Source organism: Dermacentor albipictus, chromosome 7 (assembly GCF_038994185.2).
Source record: "Dermacentor albipictus isolate Rhodes 1998 colony chromosome 7, USDA_Dalb.pri_finalv2, whole genome shotgun sequence".
NCBI lineage: Eukaryota > Metazoa > Arthropoda > Arachnida > Ixodida > Ixodidae > Dermacentor > Dermacentor albipictus.
The window spans coordinates 94189215-94207735 of record NC_091827.1 but is presented as its reverse complement, the minus strand read 5'-3'; the positions used below and the strand labels follow the sequence as shown (position 1 = coordinate 94207735).

At 49.9% G+C, this 18521-nt stretch overlaps 1 protein-coding gene across 1 annotated transcript in view; it reads right to left on the bottom strand.

Moving 5' to 3' along the window:
* Positions 1–220: 220 nt before the first annotated feature.
* Positions 221–18521, bottom strand: part of LOC139048095 (BTB/POZ domain-containing protein 6-like) — a 31284-nt gene continuing 12983 nt past the window's right edge. The window contains exons 3-4 of the mRNA XM_070522521.1: positions 3963–4186; positions 221–2815 (exon numbers count right to left, since the gene is read on the bottom strand). Coding sequence (XP_070378622.1) covers positions 2230–2815; positions 3963–4186 — 810 coding nt within the window. The 3' untranslated portion in view covers positions 221–2229. The remainder of the gene's footprint in view (positions 2816–3962; positions 4187–18521) is intronic.

Here is an 18521-nt window from a genome sequence, read left to right as displayed (position 1 = left end):
TTCCTCATCTGTAAAGAAATCGCTTGGTATCTGGTCCTATCCCGATATACAGGACGCTGTGGAAGCCTTAAGCAATATTATTCTGAACAGCAGGCTCATAAGTTCCATCTGAATACACAAACATGCTAGTAACCTCGCTTTTTATCTATCCCTTACATTTTAAGAGTCATCGCGCTTATTTATTTCAGTTCAGTTTATTTGCAATACAATGCTGGGGGTCCTCCTGGCACAAAAGTTGTCATAGAGAACTTGAGGGGACCTGGGGACCATGCAGACAGCAGGCATAGTGACACATTCACAAAAGAGCAATGTGAAAGACTTTACACCACAGGTTATTTTGAAATAGTGAAAATCATATACAATGCACGATAAAATCAAATACAGATATGGCAGCTACTAACACACAATGAAAACGTGGAAACATGAAAAAATAAATATGCACTCGTATTAAAGGGCTCTTCACTCCTTCAACAAAAAACACCTCATTTGCGACTTGAATTTAAAGAGTTACATGCTAAAATTCATTTGTGAATTCACACGCTTTATTAGAGCGCGTATTTGATAAGCGAGGACAGCCCTTCCATAATTTGTACGTGTTCCTGGGGTTGTTATCCGTTCGTTATGCATTCATAACGAGCTGACTTTGTGTGTGCTGAATGTAACAGGTTATGTTTATGTATGTGCAGCAGGAGTTTGTAGTCATATATTTTACTCGCTTTGGAGCAAATTGTGTTCAATATACGAAGGATTAGTTGGTAGTTCTTTGTGCTCACCATGATCACTTTCAAGGATCATCAGCACTTTCTTCTGCAATACCTCCAGTTTGTTATAATTTGTAGTCGTTGTAGTGCCCCAAACTAGTGTGCAGTAGGATATACAGGAGTAGAAGTGGGCATAATATATCGCTTTCTTTAGCTGCAGAGGAATTAGATATGACAATTTGAATGATAAACCAACTGTTCTACTTAGTTCTGAGGTTAGTTTGTTTAGGTGTGTATTCCACGACATACTTTCTTCAAACCACGCACGTAGAAATCTGACATTTTACGCGTGCTATGACGGTGGCCTGGAATGTCAACGTGAGTGCACTGTCACATGTTTTGTTGGTGTGTTTGAACAAGACATAGTTTTTTTTAGGTTCAGCGCTAATTTATTTGCATGAAGCCAACTATCAAGCTGCATTAGGTAGTCGTTAGGCGTGTTCTGAAAGTCATTAAGTGTACGCCCAGAAAAAAATATGTTTGTGTCATTCGCATAAATTACTAACTTTGGTGAGTTAGGTATATCAAATATATCGTTTATGTAAAGTATAAATAACAAGGGCCCTAGAATCGACTCCTCAGGCACTCCTTGTTTTACTTTAGTAATTGCGGAAATAGCTTCATCAATTCTTATACTGTTTTTTGTAGGAAAGATAAGATCTAATGCAACGCCACAATTGCAGTAATCATAATGTTTAACTCATCAAATCTCATGGTTAACACAATCAAATGCGTTCATAGGATCAATGAAGAGACCAACGGTATAAAGCTTATTTTCAATGTCAATCATTATTTTATCTTTAACACGTAATAACGCTAGTTCAGTTGTTCTATTTTCCTGAAAGCCGTACTGTGCGTCATTTATTACTTCGTATCTGGTTCTAGAATTCACGAGACGCGTGTTACTAACATTTTGAAAGACTTTAGATTGCACGGGCAGCACCGAGATTGGTCTGTAATTACATATATCGCTAAGAAGCCCACACTTGTGTATTGGGCATATGCGGATAAGCTTAAGAGCAGAGGGGAAGATTCCAGTTTTCAGCATTCGATTAATTATATGCGTGATATCTTTTTCAGCGTGAGCACAATATTTTCAAAGAATATACAAACATACGTATTTTGCCTCTATGTGACCAGTTCTCATTAAGTATTCGCCAGAATAATGCGTTAGATTGCCCGCACAGTTACAACCGCCAATCGGAAGTTATGAGTCAGCATATTTACATGCACATACCGGCCCGAAATTTGTTCTGGGCATTGTCACTGAGATCTTTAAAATCCACATTGGCATAATCAAAGCAACAGTTCCTTAATGACACTTTTATTCTGATGAAGCTCTGCATACTGTGAACGAATCGTACCATTAGGCAAAAGTGCCTTTTAACAAAGATGGACGAGCCACAAAAAGTTCAACAGGCATCACAGGTCGCCGAGCGAAAAGGATGTCATTTCATTGGTTCATAGCTTAGAAGCGATCGTCAGTGACGGTGCAAAATCCTTCGGGTAGCGGCTGGGATCCATTCTTTACGATATTGCGCAGTAATGCGAGGTTCTCGGCATCTTCGAGCAGACCCCAGGAACCTGGTCCTACCACAAACTCTTCAGCTGTCATGGTCAAGAATCGCAACTTCGGAAAAAAAGTGCGCATTATCGCCTTCACTTCTAGCGGACTCTCCGACTGCAGGCTCTTGACGCACTGTTCCTGGGCCCAGCCGAACACGGCCTTGGTCACGCTGTCCTCGGAAACCTTTCTGATCCTCTCCACGATGTATCGAACGGTTTCCTCAAGGGCGACGTTGAATTCCTTCGAGGTGAGGACGTCCGGGGCTTTAGGTGACGTCAGGATCGTCTCCGCAATGGTGTCTATTTCTGGCTCGCGGCTTTGCATGAAGTAGTCGATGAACGAGCACAGCCGCTCAGCTTTGAGGTTTTTCTCAATATAGAGGCCGCAAGCGTCTACTAAGTCCTGAACCAGGTACTTCTTGGCGGCGAACCTTGCGTGCAGCGCGTCGTCGATGCTCTTCATCTTAGGCTTGCCGGAATACAGGTACCTACGTGGATAAAAGAACGAGCAGACAAGCGCTGATGCACTGCTTCATCTTGTAGGCTGATTGTTCCGATGTTTACACGTCAACATGAGCCACTAATATTTTTTTTCGCTTAAAGACAAGCGGGTAAGGTGGTCGACCATCGTCATCTTCGTAAGCCTTTTACCTGCACTGCCAGAAGAAAGCACCTGCCAGAAATCCCCGATTAGCGGTGTCTTGTATTGCTGGCTCCCTTGTACGCCTGCGCGTTCTATAATCTCATCATACCATGTAATCACAATCACCATCACACCAACTCTGCCACCCTCGACCGCCACTGCCTTGCGTTGGCACTCCTTCTGATGCTTTAACAGAACCCGAGTTATCAAACCTACAGATTGCATCACCTGTCCTGTCCAAACCTTCCACAACGTACACTGATTACCATGTTTTAGCACTAGCCCGCGAAATTTCGCACTGCACCATTCACTGCATTTCATTTGCGCTAGCATATCCAAAACTAGCACATTTATTTTCGGAGCTGCATAGCAACTACAGAATCTTTCCTGTCCTCATGGTGCTCTCAATATTTTCACTACTTTTCCGCACAACATCATGTCGTGTAAATAAATTCATCAGCGCAAACAGCACATTTTCTTCTTGACTTTTGCTTATGAAACACATCTGCCACATTTCACCAAAAATTACACATTTCACCACCCTGTATATTTTTCTTATTTTGAAGCCAACAAGGAAATCCGTTGACGTTTGAAGCTTCAGTGTAGTTTTCTTTAGCTTAATTTTTTCTCGCACATGGAAGTTTTCCTGTCAACTCATGCACTTCCATAACAACAATAGCAAGGTTTGCGGGATCACTCCTGTAAAAAGGTGAACGCCATGTGCTTGTCGGAAAATACTTCAGGGATTTACTGATTGACGTAGTAATTGCGTACTAGAGGTGGCATTTAAGTGTCGTAGTGGAAGGCTTCGAATAAATTCTGACCACCTTGTCCGAACCTTAGCAAAAGTGCTTTTGGTTTAACGCCAGTCCCGCAGAAATGAGGCTGGTGCTACATTAAATCAAATGCAAGACCAGTAACTGGCTGTCCAGTAACACCAGACTGTCCAGTAAGAAATGCTCTAGCAGGGCCACTCCGACAAATCATCTCACCTGAGCAGCAAGTCGAAGCCGTCTGGGTGGACATCCGTGATAACCACCTCGCTTTTCTCGGCAAGGTTTCCGAAAAACATGGCATGAAACACTTCATTTCTCATGGCCAGGAACAGTTTGTGTGCACGGAATCTCCGCTCGGGGATGTCGGGATGGTCCTCCGGCTTCACCCGGAACTCGAAATCTGTGAACTCACCGCTGTCCAGGAAACTCTCGATGCTGAACTGCGTTCGAAAAGGAATCGGTAAAAGGGAAAGTGCGAAAGATGCCATCAGTGTGCGGTGGGTTCAACAAAGCCTGGCTCACGCAATCACAAGCTCATGCGATCGGATTTCATCGTAGTTCATTCGATTCTAGAGATCGTGTTATTTGATAGTCGCGGAGAACGCTACCTACAAAAATTATTCTGCGCATCTAGGAGGAGGAAGAGGACGCGGAAAAGAAGGAAGGAAAAAAGGGAGGGCAAACAGACGCACGTCTGGTTCACTACCTTACACGGGGGAAGAGTTTGAGGAGATGAACAGAAAGGAAGGAGAGAGAGGTGAAAATGTACTCTAAGTGGGAACATGCGGAGTTATCCATCACTTCATGCCTACAATCGGTTACTGAGCCTAGTCGATTTCACGAATCGCACCAATGCCCGCGTCGCTTTGGAAGCCTGCGACGCGTGGGGCCATGGTACAAGAATCTTTGTCTCTGTAAATGGTCTGCTGTCTAATCGGTATAATACACTCCGGAGAACGTTGCGTTCGATGTCATAAAGATCACGGAAACACAGCACGTGCTCGGTCATCTCTTTTCGGTTTCATGAGTTACACATACGTTTGTCGGACATTTCAATCACGTCACTTGTTTCTAGGATCCTTGTAAAGCGATGCAATGGAAAATAACGTGAGCGACGCATCTCGGCCATTCGGCCGTAATTAGAAACTCACCTTCTGGTCCTACTGTCTAATATACAAGGCTGTTCGTGTGCCAACTGGGAACTTGTGCTTATCATACAAGAACACGGGTTTGTGAACTGCCTTCTTTTATGAACTTGTTACAACAGTGCGAAACTTTAACGAGTGCACATTGTGGTGCTCTTCAACACCTGGGGTCGGTCCTTCATTTTCAAACTGATAACTGCAATTCAATTTGTAGCGTGGTGCATATGAACTGTGTAGATTATGTTTTTCTTGTGTGTGTTAGAAAGGGGGCGGTATGGTCATTTTCAGCGGTGAGCACAGGAATCGTACCGATCGCAGTGGGCACTTGGGCTGTTCCGACGCATCGAGGGGGAGCATGTGCTTTTAAAAGTTAAGGAAGTGAGTTCGAAAGTGCTCAAGCCGTATATGGAGCGAGGTTAGGCCCACTACAACAAGGTGTGAGCCAGTGAGTGAACGGCATGAGAACCGTTCGGACCGATGATAGGAGCCGAAGAAACTCTCTTTTTTATTCTTCCATTTTCATCTCGCAGCTCGCAGCACGAGGGACCAGACGCACTCGCCGGAGGGCGCCATATATAAAAGGCGAACGAGGAAGAGGACTATGGCTGCTAGAGGCCTCCCTGCCACTCCCACTTAAGACAGAAGAGCAGCGGTGCCCAAGAAACAGCCTTTGATGCCGTGCTATAGGGGGATCTGTCGTTTCAGTGGTTGTAAAGCAGTTGAAAGCGGAAAATGGCGGCGAGGTCCCTAGGTAGGACGTTTTAACCCTGTCTATCGTCACGACTTCTTCACGTCTATTGAGGTCGATGGTAAGTCTTTTTTTCTGTCTACTTGAGTTCCTTGAAAGGGGCGTCACGGGGATGCTTAAGAAATGGTCGGGTGCCTTCACGCCGTACGAAGACGTGGCTCTCGGTAAGCATGTCTTCTGGTGTGGTAGCCAAGGCAAACCACCAGATTCTGTGGCAGGCTCTGGAGGAACGGTTCACCCAGCAGCGGGATGTTTGCGTCCAGCCTAGTCACTCAGAAACCGCCGCATACGACGTAACAGTTCCGACAGTGGACGGTCACCGAGCTCCTCTTCATTGAGGAGCTACTGGAGGCGCCCGCACACAGACACGGACTTGCGTTGCAGCACTGTCGGTTTGAAGTGTTCATAGGGGGTGGTTGTCGTGGGGTGCGTCCACAACGTTTTGGAACTCCTGGACCACCTCTGTAGAGACAGCGTGGAGGAACCTCGTGCGCTGCGAGGTTATGCGCCGAACATCGAAGATTGCCTCTGCCTGAGTAAACCAGGCTGCAAGGTTTTGTGGCCAACAGGACGGCAGGTGAATGTGCACCGTGGCTAGCCCCTCAGCGCTGGTGGGCGGTCTCTCGTTCATGCACTTGTTCATGATGCCGTGCTCGTCGTACAATCACGTCTGAGTCACCACGTTAAAGGGACCAGGGTCAGGTCCGCTGCAGCAATGTGTGAGTCAGCGAGTGAAAGGCCTGAGAACCGTTCGGACCGATGGCAGGAGCCGAAGAAACTTTTTTTCATTCTTCGTCCATTTCTTTCTGATCTCGCAGCTCGCAGCACGATTCACGAGACACACCTGCCGGAGCGCGCCATATATAGAGGGTGCCCGAGGAAGCTGACGATGGCTGTTAAAGCCATTTAGAAAAAACTCAATTCATTCTTAGGGTTTTCTCCGTCAATTAAACTTGCTACACTCGTCTCTTGTAGTTCCTATTCATTGGAGGAATATTCATGGAAAAAAAGAATATGTGAGCAGTGCTGCCTATAGAGCTTGCATTGAACATGGTAAAAGCGCTCATGAACACATTTCTTTATAATGCAAACATCCTTAACAATAGGTCAAGCATTAGTCTAATCGCTTTACACGTTAGCGTCACGCAATCTCACGTTATGCTTTCGTGATGACTTACACCAAAAGATCATAAAAGCCTCCGAGAACCAACTCGAAATTCTTAGCAAGTGAAAGTCAGTAGTAACGGAACTCCCGATTCAATTTGTGTCTTATCCATTGTGAAATTCTCGACCCCAGACTCAGCTGCCTAACCGGGCTCTTCGTAAAAGAAATCCGCCTGCTCAACAGCGGTCGCGAATATGCCACTGCGGACGAAAAACACGACACACGAAGTAGCCCACACGCGTACACTCGCCCCAAGCGGTTCCCTCGCAAAAATGGCGCCTCGCGAACTTGGTGAAGCAAACAGGACAGCCTTACTCCTCGAAACGCAGTTTTACTCTCTACGACACAGGCTATGGAACACTTGGTCGCAAAACACGGGGTTCGAAGCGGAGATAGATGCCTGCGGTCAGCGAAGGAGTCGGACCGGGGGCGGCGGTGAGGCTGCAGGCATGCAAACCGCCCCTTGCAGGACGATGTCTTTCGGCTTTTGGTCGCGTCGTCTTCTGAGAAAAGCGGGGTCTGCTGGTGACGGCATTCGTTGCTTACACTCGATCATCCTGCGCCGATCTCCTCCCGAAAGAGTTTCATCTGTCTGGCATGGGTGATCGATAATCCTAAGTTCAAGACGCGATATGTGTCCGCGGCCAGGAGCTCCGTGACAACGTATGGGCCGCTGTGTTCAGCTTGCGTATTCGCGGGCTGGTCATGTGTCGTTAACTGTTCGTGGTTACGGTTGCGGCTGCAGTATATCCCTCTCCTGTATGCGTTATCCTTTCTTCCGCGTGAGAACAGGGCTGCTGTATTCGGAAGTACTATTACAGATTGATCTATATGGTATCAACTCATCAGTAGTCTCTTTCGATGCCCGCATATGATAGTAACAGCTACTGTATTGTGGCTGGGAAACCAGCCTGCTTCGAGGGAACTGGAAAATTTTCATATCAGCGATGCCGGTGCACCCCAGAACTTCATTTCGCAGGGCTCCGCAATTATTATGCTTGTTGAGCAACGCGGAGGGCCGCTTTTCTCCTCGTCATAGATGATCGAGCCAACTTTAATACCACCTCGTCTTATCAATTTCAGTGCATGGGCCACCTCATTGGCGGTCAGCAATACTTGCTCTGGCATGTTGCAAGGATCGGGTGGACGCACGAGCATCTCTCCATGCTTGATGTGCAACCTGACGTTACTGTACTTCGCAACCGGGACGCAGAAAACAAGAGGAAGCGTTCTCGACACAAAGAGAACCGCCTGCGGGGCAGTCTCAACGCTTTCGCGACACTTGACAAGTTCTCTCAGCCTTTCTAATTCTGCGACAATATCTGCCTTTCGCTCAGCAATTGGACATACCCACCACTACGAACCAGGAGCAGATCGGGCAAGTCGATCACGTCAGTGCCAATGATGACGCCCGGACCAGCAAAGCCGTCGTCGCTGACTGTGTAGCAGTGGACGGCAGGCAGTTCAACATCATCGACTCGCACCTTTAAATCTGGTTCGCCTAGGGATGACTCCTGCCCACCGACTCCACTTCTCGCCTCCCCGGGAGGTGCCAAAAGCTCCTTTGCTCAGCCGCAGATTGGAGCCCATATCGAGAAGGGCGAACATCACTTTGCCGTCCATGCAAACGCTTTTGCACGCCCTTTTTGAAGACATGGTGCGTACAATGTTAGTGACCCTGCCAGAGCGACCCTCATTCGGACACGATTTCGCGCTGTAGCCATCGCAGCTACACTTCGTGCAATGAAGTGGGCGCCGTGGCTTAGGGCATTGCCTCAACAGGTGGCCCGCTTGTTGGCATTTGTAGCAACGTACTCCACCCGCACGTGGCCCTCGTTCTCGCATGGTGCTGCTGCGTACAGCATCGTCTACGTGTGTTGACGAAGGACAAGTCTGATGGCCACTGTTCAATCTGCTTCGGCTGTCGAATCTTCATGCCGATTTCACGTCTCTCTATGAAGTTTTCATTGGCTCTGATAGCTTGTAGCAACTCGTTGACGCTTCCATATAGTTTCTCTTCCATGACGGGAAACTGATTTGAGTCCATCAGACGCTTTTGGCGGCCAAGATTGCTGTTGTGTAGCAGCAACCTCAGCAATTGTATCCGGCAGACTTAGACTGATCCTATCGCAAGTTGTTTTTTTTTTTCTCAGGTGTACTTCATCACACCCTCGTCCCGACTCTTAACTCGTTCTACCATTTTCCTCCATAAGTCCGGAAGGATTTCAGTCACGAAGACCGATTAAAATGCAGTCACAAACTTGCCATGAGTAACACATTGTTGCCGACGAGATCAACCAATCATTAGCGGGCCGCTGCAGCTTGAGGTGAATGGCAGTTGGTCGTCGTTGTTTAGACCAGCTGGCTGATTCCGCAACGCGAGTAAGTGTTTATATCCAATCGTCGGTACTGATTTCGGCGCTGTATCCAGTAAAGTTTGGGATTGCGGTAGCTGGGTCTGCGCTCACATGAATAAATGCAGCAGTCGATTACTGCAGGACGCACAACCCGCTCCTACTAAACGCAAGGCGCTAGACCCGCAACAGACCGAGACCACATTGCAAACGCGCGAGCAGAAACTCCGCGAGCGAGTCGACAGACTCGAAGACAAAGTAGACGCGATGATGACGCAACAAGCGCATCAAACAACGCAACTGAACCGCGCAATCGCTCAGCAAACCGCGCAAACCGAACAGCTGAGCAGTGCAATAGCACAACTCACTCAAATGGTTGCGACGCTCCAATCGCGCATAGACAATATTGAAATGCGGCTCCCGGGCGCAGCGGGTCGCCCGGTACGGACGACTGGGAAACCGTACCTTAGGCCGATACCGGACGAAGAGGTGCAGGATCAGCCGGACGGCAAATAATAATGCGGACAGTCACGATGGCTCAACACACCACACAAACACAACGCCCACGACCGCGTAACACACAGAACACGTTCACAATCTGGCAGTGGAACTGCAGGGGGTACAGGAGGAAACGGGGGCATCTTCAACAATTCCTACGCAACCGGGAACGGCCTGACGTAATCCTATTACAAGAAACCAATGACGCGGTCAAGCTGGCCGGTTACAAAGCGATCGATGAGGCCGTGACCGCGGGAGCACCGCCGGCCGCTGCAACGCTAGTGAGACGCAACCTCACCGTGGCGCAACGCGAACTCAAGAACGTTAGAATACCGCACGTGCTGATTGAGCTTATTCCGACGAAAGGGCGCGGTCTGTTTGTATTGAACGTGTACAGTAGACCTAAAGGCAAACACCGCTTTAGCACGTTACTGCGAAAGGCGTGCGAGGCAGCCGGCGACAGGCCCTTAATCATCGCGGGTGATTTCAACGCGCCTCACGCGGCGTGGGGGTACAAATACGAAACGCCGAAGGGTAAGCGCCTGTGGGAAGACGCGCAGAATGAGGGGCTGGAGCTCGTTACGGACCCTTCCGCGCCCACACGCAAGGGCAACAGCGTATGTGCGGACACTTCGCCCGACCTTACGTTTACGAAGAACGTCGCTGGCGCGCGGTGGCATAACACCCAGGAGGACTTGGGTAGCGATCATTCGGTGATCGAGATCCAGGTCGATGTGGGACCGCACTACCATCACCACGGTCATCGGGACGGCACCAAGGGCAACCACTATCGGCTGGTAGAATGGGACGCGTTTCGCAAAGCCCGGAAGGAGCATAATCGCGGCAGCGATGCTATCGACGACATCGAGAGCTGGACCGCGACGCTCAGGAGGGATGTCGAAGCGGCAACGCGGGAAGTACCGCAGGAAGCACACCTAGAGGTGATAGATAGTAAACTCCTACACATGTGGGAAGCCAAGCGCAGCTTACAGGACAGGTGGAAGCGTCAGCGACACAATCGAACGCTACGCAGACGCATAGCACGGCTAAACAGAGACATAGAAGTCCACGCATTGCAGGCATGCAAAACGCAATGGGAGGAGACGTGCAACGGTATGGAAAATCAGATAGGAATGGCCAAGACATGGCACCTCCTCCGGCACCTCTTGGATCCTGAGGAGACCAAATCAGCGCACGCTCATAAGATTAACAAGCTAGTACACGACTACGAAGGCACGTCCGCGGACTTTCTAGAAGCCGTGCGAACCCGTTACGTCAAGGCAACTAGCCCCGTCTCGCATCCGGCGTACGCGGGGAAGAGTAACGTGCAGCTAGATAAAGACTTTAGCGTAGCAGAGGTGAGGGCGGTACTGCACAAGCTCAACAGAAAATCGGCGTCGGGCCCGGACGGCGTAACCAATAAAACGCTCCGCAACTTGGACGACGAGTCGATAGAACGGCTGACGGATTACATTAACGTGTGCTGGAATGCCGGCGCGATACCGAGCTCGTGGAAAACGGCGCGCATAATTATGATCCCCAAACCGGGCAAACGGGTACAAATCGACAATCTTCGACCAATATCCCTGACGTCCTGCGTCGGCAAGGTCATGGAACACGCGGTTCTCACTCGCCTTACCAACTACCTCGAGGACCGAGACATGCTGCCGCACACGATGCTGGGGTTCCGTCGTGGCCTTTCTACGCAGGACGTCATGATTCAACTCAAACACCACATCGTAGACAATCCCACGCGATCCACAAAAGCAATACTCGGTCTTGACCTCAAAAAGGCGTTCGACAACGTAAAACACGCTGCGATACTTGAAAGCATACGAGCATTGGGACTGGGCGAGAGAACGTACGACTACGTACGGGACTTCCTTACGGGTCGCCATGCCCGCATAGTGATCGGCGGACTGGAATCGCAAGACATAGACATAGGTTGCACGGGCACACCGCAGGGCTCTGTCATCTCGCCCATGCTCTTTAACGTCGTGCTTCTCGGATTACCCCAGAAACTGGCAGAGATAGAAGGCCTCCACCACAGCTTGTACGCCGATGACATTACGCTCTGGGTTGCTGAGGGAAATGACGGCCACGTAGAGCAAACCTTACAGGCGGCCGTCGACGCGGTGCAGGAGTATCTACGTGACACGGGCCTCGAATGCTCCGCGGCCAAATCGGAGCTCCTGCTTTACAGACCCACGCGCAGGGGTCGCAAACCCAGGAGCTCCGATTCCGCAGCCGAGCACGCCGACAGAGAAATTAGAGTAGTCACATCTGACGGCACCATCATCCCGCATGTTCACAAAATTAGGGTACTGGGCTTGCACCTGTCGGCCAACGGCCACAACGGCGAAACCGTACGCAGACTAGAGCGTGCGGTCAATGAAACTATCCGGTTACTGATACGCATCACGAACAGACATAGCGGAATGAAAGAAAGCAATACGATCCGCCTGGTACAAGCGTTCGTAACCAGTCACATAAAGTACGTCGCCTCCTACCTCAAGTGGCAGGTGGCCGAACGAACTAAACTAGACCGCCTCATCCGCAAGGCGTACAAACGTGCCATAGGATTGCCGATCAATACCAGCACGGATAAATTTCTCGAACTGGGTTTACACAATACCCTAGACGAGATAATAGAAGCGCACAACATCGCGCAGTACGAGCGTTTGTCAAAAAGCAGAACCGGACGACACATTCTCGAGACGCTGGGCATCAGCTACTACACACAGCAGGGCGAAAAGGTTGCGATACCCATACCGATTCGCGAGCGCATCGCCGTTTCGCCGTTGCCCAAGAACATGCACCCGAAGCATCACGCCGGCCGGCGCAACAGGCGCGCGCGAGATTTACAAAAGAAATACGGCAGCAACAAAGAAACTGTCTACGTAGATGCGGCCCGTTACGAGCGGCAGCGTGGTTTCGCGGTTGCAGTCACGGACCATAGCGGAACTTGCGTCGCGAGCGCGACGATACGCACGGAAGAGACGGAGGCGGCCGAGGAAGCAGCGATAGCCCTCGCGGTGGCCACCACGGATGCCGAGGTGATAATCAGCGACTCGCAGGCAGCGATACGCAACTATGCTAGCGGCCGGATCTCCCGGGAAGCGGCCCACATTCTCCAAATTCAACAGGGCAATATTTGCCACAAAAACGACCGTTTCCTCGTATGGACCCCCGCCCACACGGACCCTCCGCTCTCGGGAAACGAGACGGCCCACGCCACGGCTCGAGGACTTACATGCCGAGCCGCGGCGCCCGCCGGCAATCCCGACGTCTCGCCCACCGCGAGAGCGATGCAGGAGTGGACGTGGGGGGATCGCATGACCACTTTCAGAGACATCACGCAACACTACAGATTGAACAGATGTAAATACCCACCACCGCACGCCAACCTAAACAAGAAACAGGCGGTTGCCTGGAGGCAATTGCAGACACACACATATCCTAACCCGGTGATCCTTCACCTCTGCTACCCCGACATATATCCGTCCGACGCCTGTAAAGCGTGCGGAGCCAGAGCGACGCTGCAGCACATGCTGTGGGCATGCGCCGGTAGCCAGCAGCAGGAGTCTCCGACGAACGGGATAGAAATGGCAGTCTCGGACCGAGGGGCGCGTTGGGAGGCGGCCCTGCTCAGCCACGACCTCGCCGATCAACTGTGGGCCGTCCGGCACGCCGAGGAAGCCGCCCGGGTCCAAGGACTCGAGGCCGTCACCTAGGCTGGGGTGCTTGTGGCCCCACCCCACCCAAATCGCCGGGCGTTTTCAATAAAGTTTTTCATCATCATCATCGATTACTGATTCATCCTTTTTATCGTGCGGGCCTTTGCTGAGAAGGCCTCGGTCATCTGTCCCAAGATGGCGTTATTCGTGCCTGGATACGGCTGACCTGATGGCGTTGGGGGAGCAGAAGTCGAGCCGCCGAACTCACGGATCTTCCTCCTGAAGTCGACAGAGCTGAGCAACCTTTTGTTGGAACTGGTCTGGTGCGCCGCTGTCATTGGGTCGCCTGCTGTCCCATTAGAGCTCGGTCGCGCCCGTCACGTCTTCGTCAGCACGTGTCTGGGCATCAAGACGTGTGCTATACGGGTGCTCGCCGTCCTGGCTCATCTTGACGGGCTTGTTGGGATTATCCCGCTTCTGAGCGTAATATCCTCGACCACGGACTCGGCTGTCAAACCGCGCAATTGGTAAAAAAAGTCTATCTGGTCAACAGCGGCCGCAAATGTGCCACTGTGGACCAGAAACATGCGTGCACTCGCCCTAAGCGGCTCCCACGCACTGGGGCGCCTCGCGAACTTGGGGGAGCAAGAACAGCACTCTCTGCGACAGTGGCTACAATACACAGGGTCGTAAAACGCGGGACTCGAGGCGGAAAAAGATGCCTGCAGTCAGCTAGGGGGTCCGACCGGGGGTGGCGGCAAGGCTGCAGGCATGCAGACGGGACAGTCTCCGCAATATCTTTCGGTCGCCTCGTTTTGTGAGAAAAACAGGGCCTGGTGGTGACAGCGTTCCTTTGTTGCGCATTGTTCCTAGATGATTAAGCACGGTCGTCTGCAGCTTGTATAGCTATTCCACTCGTATCTCTCCAAAAGAAAGCTCTGTATCATTTCTATAACATTGGATCAGCTTTTGGCTTGGCGTGTGTATCACTCCATTTCCTCTTAATCATGGCAGCTTTTATGGCGTAGTTTTTTTTTTATACAGCTGCACCAAGTTGTTCATTTAAACTGCCTGTGGCAAATAGCGCAACTCTAACCCTTAGTTTAATTTACTCGTTGAGGTGGCCATTATTTCTACAAGAGATTGAATACTTAACATAATTACACTAATTCACATTTGCACTCATTGTTTGCGGCACATATTTTAATCTATGAATTGCAGCTGGTGCGTTTGCAAGGCATGTCGACTTGGAACGAATCCTGAGGATAGCATTGGTTTCGAGACCTGCGCTGTCACAGTTGTGGTAAAATACATTGTTCTTCCACTTACTTCTTGGAGGAAACGCTGTTTTATGAACTGAAGCAAAGAATTAAAGCGAATGCCAATGCGTTTCGTCGGTCACTTTGCAAATACATTTCTCGAAACTAGTGGAGTCCTGAGAACTCGTTTGAGGTGGATATGCCTTGCGAACTCACCAGCTACAATTCCTCGATTGAGATATATGCCGTAACGTAATGAATTAGTGAGCTAATTCGCGTTATTAGGTTAATTATTTAATACAGTATTTTAATTTCTCGTATAAGTAATGACCCCCTCGTCGAGTAGTTTAGATGAAGGGCTAGAATTGTGCTAAGTGCTACGGCCAAATTCTTTTAATTGGGGAAGTTGAAATAAAGCGCACCCTGTATAATATTAGGATGATTAGCGGATTTACAAGACACGCGCTCGTGCATACAAGATCAATACAAACTTACACGGATGACTCTAGAAATGAATAGCCCGTAACATGCATGAGAAATATGTTAGGGCCAAAAATAAAGTCAGATCGAGTGACACTTTATTGCCGGCGTTGCTGAAACCGCAGAGTTGCATTCTAATGTCGCGGCCGCTGCGTAAAAATAAAAAATTGGAGGACGCTTAAGCTTCGCCTTCAAGAGTGGAACGCGACAGCGTTCCCGTCGACCCGCCAAGGGGTGTAAGACAATGGGCTACGGCGCAGCGACTACGCGCCCCGCATCGGACGCGGTGAGCGTCGAGCAACGCAGCGTTCGGCGCGGCAACGAAATGTGCGCCCGAGCAAGCGACGCACGCCTCAGCCTTAGAAACAGCTCGTTTCTAAGGCAACACCGCATTCACTAGAGGCGCTTTTGTACTGCTTTGAAGCATCGAACTCGTGGCTGAGTGGTAGCGCCTCCGTCTCACACTCCGGAGACCCTGGTTCGATTCCCACCCAGCCCATCTTGCAAGTTGTTTTTTATTCATGAAGTGCCTGCTAGGATTTATCGCTCACGGCCAACGCCGCCGACGCCGACGACACCGGCTTTTCTGCGACACGAGCTCCTTAACGCTGTCCCGTTAAAAGGTAACACATGCCACGTCAGGCGGGCTGCAATGGCAGCGAATGTCTCATCCATAGTTGCATTATCGGCCGCTTGGATGAGCCTAACGGCGCTAGCTGTCGGGGACGGGACGCGTTGGTTTCCACGGGCGTGCAGGCCGAAGTGCGTTCTTCACGCATTTGCTATGACGATAGCGTGTGACAGCGTTTTTGATGGACGCGGAATGTCGCACCTTTTATGCGAAGCATACTAGCCGCACAACCACGCTCTTCCTTGCTGCGCCGCGCGCGGCCGCGTAGCTACCATATGACGTCATAACAGCTGCAAAAGCGGAGGCTCAACTCGTGCGCTCGCTTGCGGCCGCGTAGCTACATAGCCGGGTCTCAGCTCGCCTGCGGTCGCACATTGATTGAACCTTTTATTAGAAGGGACGGCCAGTGGCCTAAGATAGGGGTGGGGGTTAGGTGAAAGGAAGGATGCCTGCCTCCTTCGCAAAGGAGAGCAAAGCTTCGAAGACTGGGTCGCACCTCAAGCAGATGCGGTCGCACAGATGGTACTGCGGCCTAACTCCCGCTCCTCCCGCTAGGGCACTGATGTCACAACAGCTGCAAGCCGGGCTCAACTCTTGCGCTCGCCTGCGGTCGCACAGCTGGTGCTGCGGCCTAACTCCCATTCCTCCCGCTAGGGCACTGGCGTCATAACAGCTGTATAAAAGAGCGGCGCGCTCTCGTCGAGGCCAGTTGTATAGCAACTGGCCTCGACGCAAAAGTTGTTCCTTCGTCTAGCCGAACCAAATATAGCCAAGCAACAGCAGTTCACCAGGCTAAACAGTGGTTCAACAACTAAAATAAAGGCTAGTATGCTTCGCATCCTGGGCTTAACCTTAGCTAAGCCACACCCATTTTTTTATTTCTTTTTTAGCCAGCGGCCGTGACAATGTATAACACGTCTGCCATGATAAAGGCTCCACTAGCTCCGTCAGTGAACAAACTGACGTCATAGGTCGTAAGCACTTATAAGCAATAATAAATAGCCTTCATTTTAATATATTTATGGACGGGCAAGGGAACCAGAGTTCAGGATAGCCAGTCAGCCTCTGTGAAGGAGTACGTTTACCTAGGTCAATTAATCATAGGGAACCCTGATCGAGAGAAGGAAATTCACAGAAGAATAAAAATGGGTTGGAGCGTGTACGGTAGACGTTGTCAGCTCCTGATTGGAAGCTTAGCATTCTCATTGAAAAGGAAGGCGTACAATCAATGCATTTACGTGTGCTGACATATGGGGTAGAGACTTGGAGATTTGCAAAGAAGCTTGAGAACGAGTTAAGGACCGCGTAAAGAGCGATGGAACGAAGAATGCTAGGCATAACGTTAAGAGAGAGAAAGAGAGCGGTTTGGATCAGAAAGTAAACGGGGATAGCCAATATTCTAAATGACATTAAGAGAAAAGAATGGAGCTGGGCAAGTCATGTAATGCGCAGGTTTGATAACCGTTGGACCATTAGGGTTACAGAATGGGTACCGTCAGTGACGTCACACTGCTGTTACACTGTCGCTTTGTGACGTCACTCTGGTAGGTCAGTGTGACGCCATAGTTTTAATTTATTTTCTCTAATTTCAGCTGCTGCGGCACCGTAAAGTTCCTCCAAACATCACACTGAGTTTCGTCACAGGATCCGTCAGAATTTATCACAGTCCATCAGTACCGGTACACAATATTTCGGCCTGAACAGACGCTGCCAAAATCCATGACGTCACGGCAATCTCGTGCGGAATTTTCTAGGCGGCGTTGCCACCCGACTTACCTCTTGCAACTCTTCTGGCTTATCAAGGCGCCTCTCAATGTGATGATGGTTGTTTTATGAAGGCGTATTATTGCATTATTGCACAAGTTTTTTTTTAGTATGCCTTTAGAGGATGAGAATGAGTGCCGTTCTCAGAACTGATAATTATAGGTGCCACGCCACTGTTTACGAGATGGTCGTGGTCTTCAGCACGAGGGGAATCTTGGCAAAGTGCACCAGTCAACCACTGGAGACTTGCTCCAACAACAAATTATATTATAAAGTACTCATTCTAAATCAATCCCCTCGAGCGCACAGTGGACTGTGCGCGAATCACAAAGGACCGAGCTTTTCGTAGGTGGACAAACTACAAGAGGCGTCCGCTCCCTGTCAATGCAAAACGATGACTTCCTTTATGGCCACAAAGGGACATCTGGCATTCGATGAGAAAGAAAAGGGATAAAGTTCAATGATCGCCATGCTCCTGATGGGTTTCTGAGCGATATGAGCCATGTGTTGAGGCTACAAGAAGAACTTTTTTCTATTTGTTCGCACGGCTGATGTATTTACTACCTCTCGCTTCGCACCCAACATGTGCGAGAGAGCACGATCGTGTTCTCACGTGGGGCAACCTTGCGGCGTTGCGTCGTTTAACACGCGGGCGTATACGCACCACCGTCGGCGCGAAGGCTCGGTGTCGAGTGTCAGCTTCCTGCTGCTTTTCTCTATACGGGCCGCCTGTTTAGTTGGCCGTGGGCATAGTATGGCGCCATGGGTGGTTATGTACCAACCGTGCATGAACATATCTCCTTTTTTTTTCCAGTGAGTCTGCATACCATGCGTTGGAACTTCGTCTTTCTTTTTCAACCCTGCGTGTATGTGTAACATCGCGTTATCGACTGTTTCGTTTTTCTTCGTCTTTCCGTGTCAATGAATACTTTTATTTAGTCATTTTCATCACCCGCACTGCCTTTACAGTCTACAGGGTGTTTCAGCTAACTTTAGCCAAAGTTTAAAAATACGCCGGTGCACTCTTAGATGATGCTACCAAATGCATATTGCT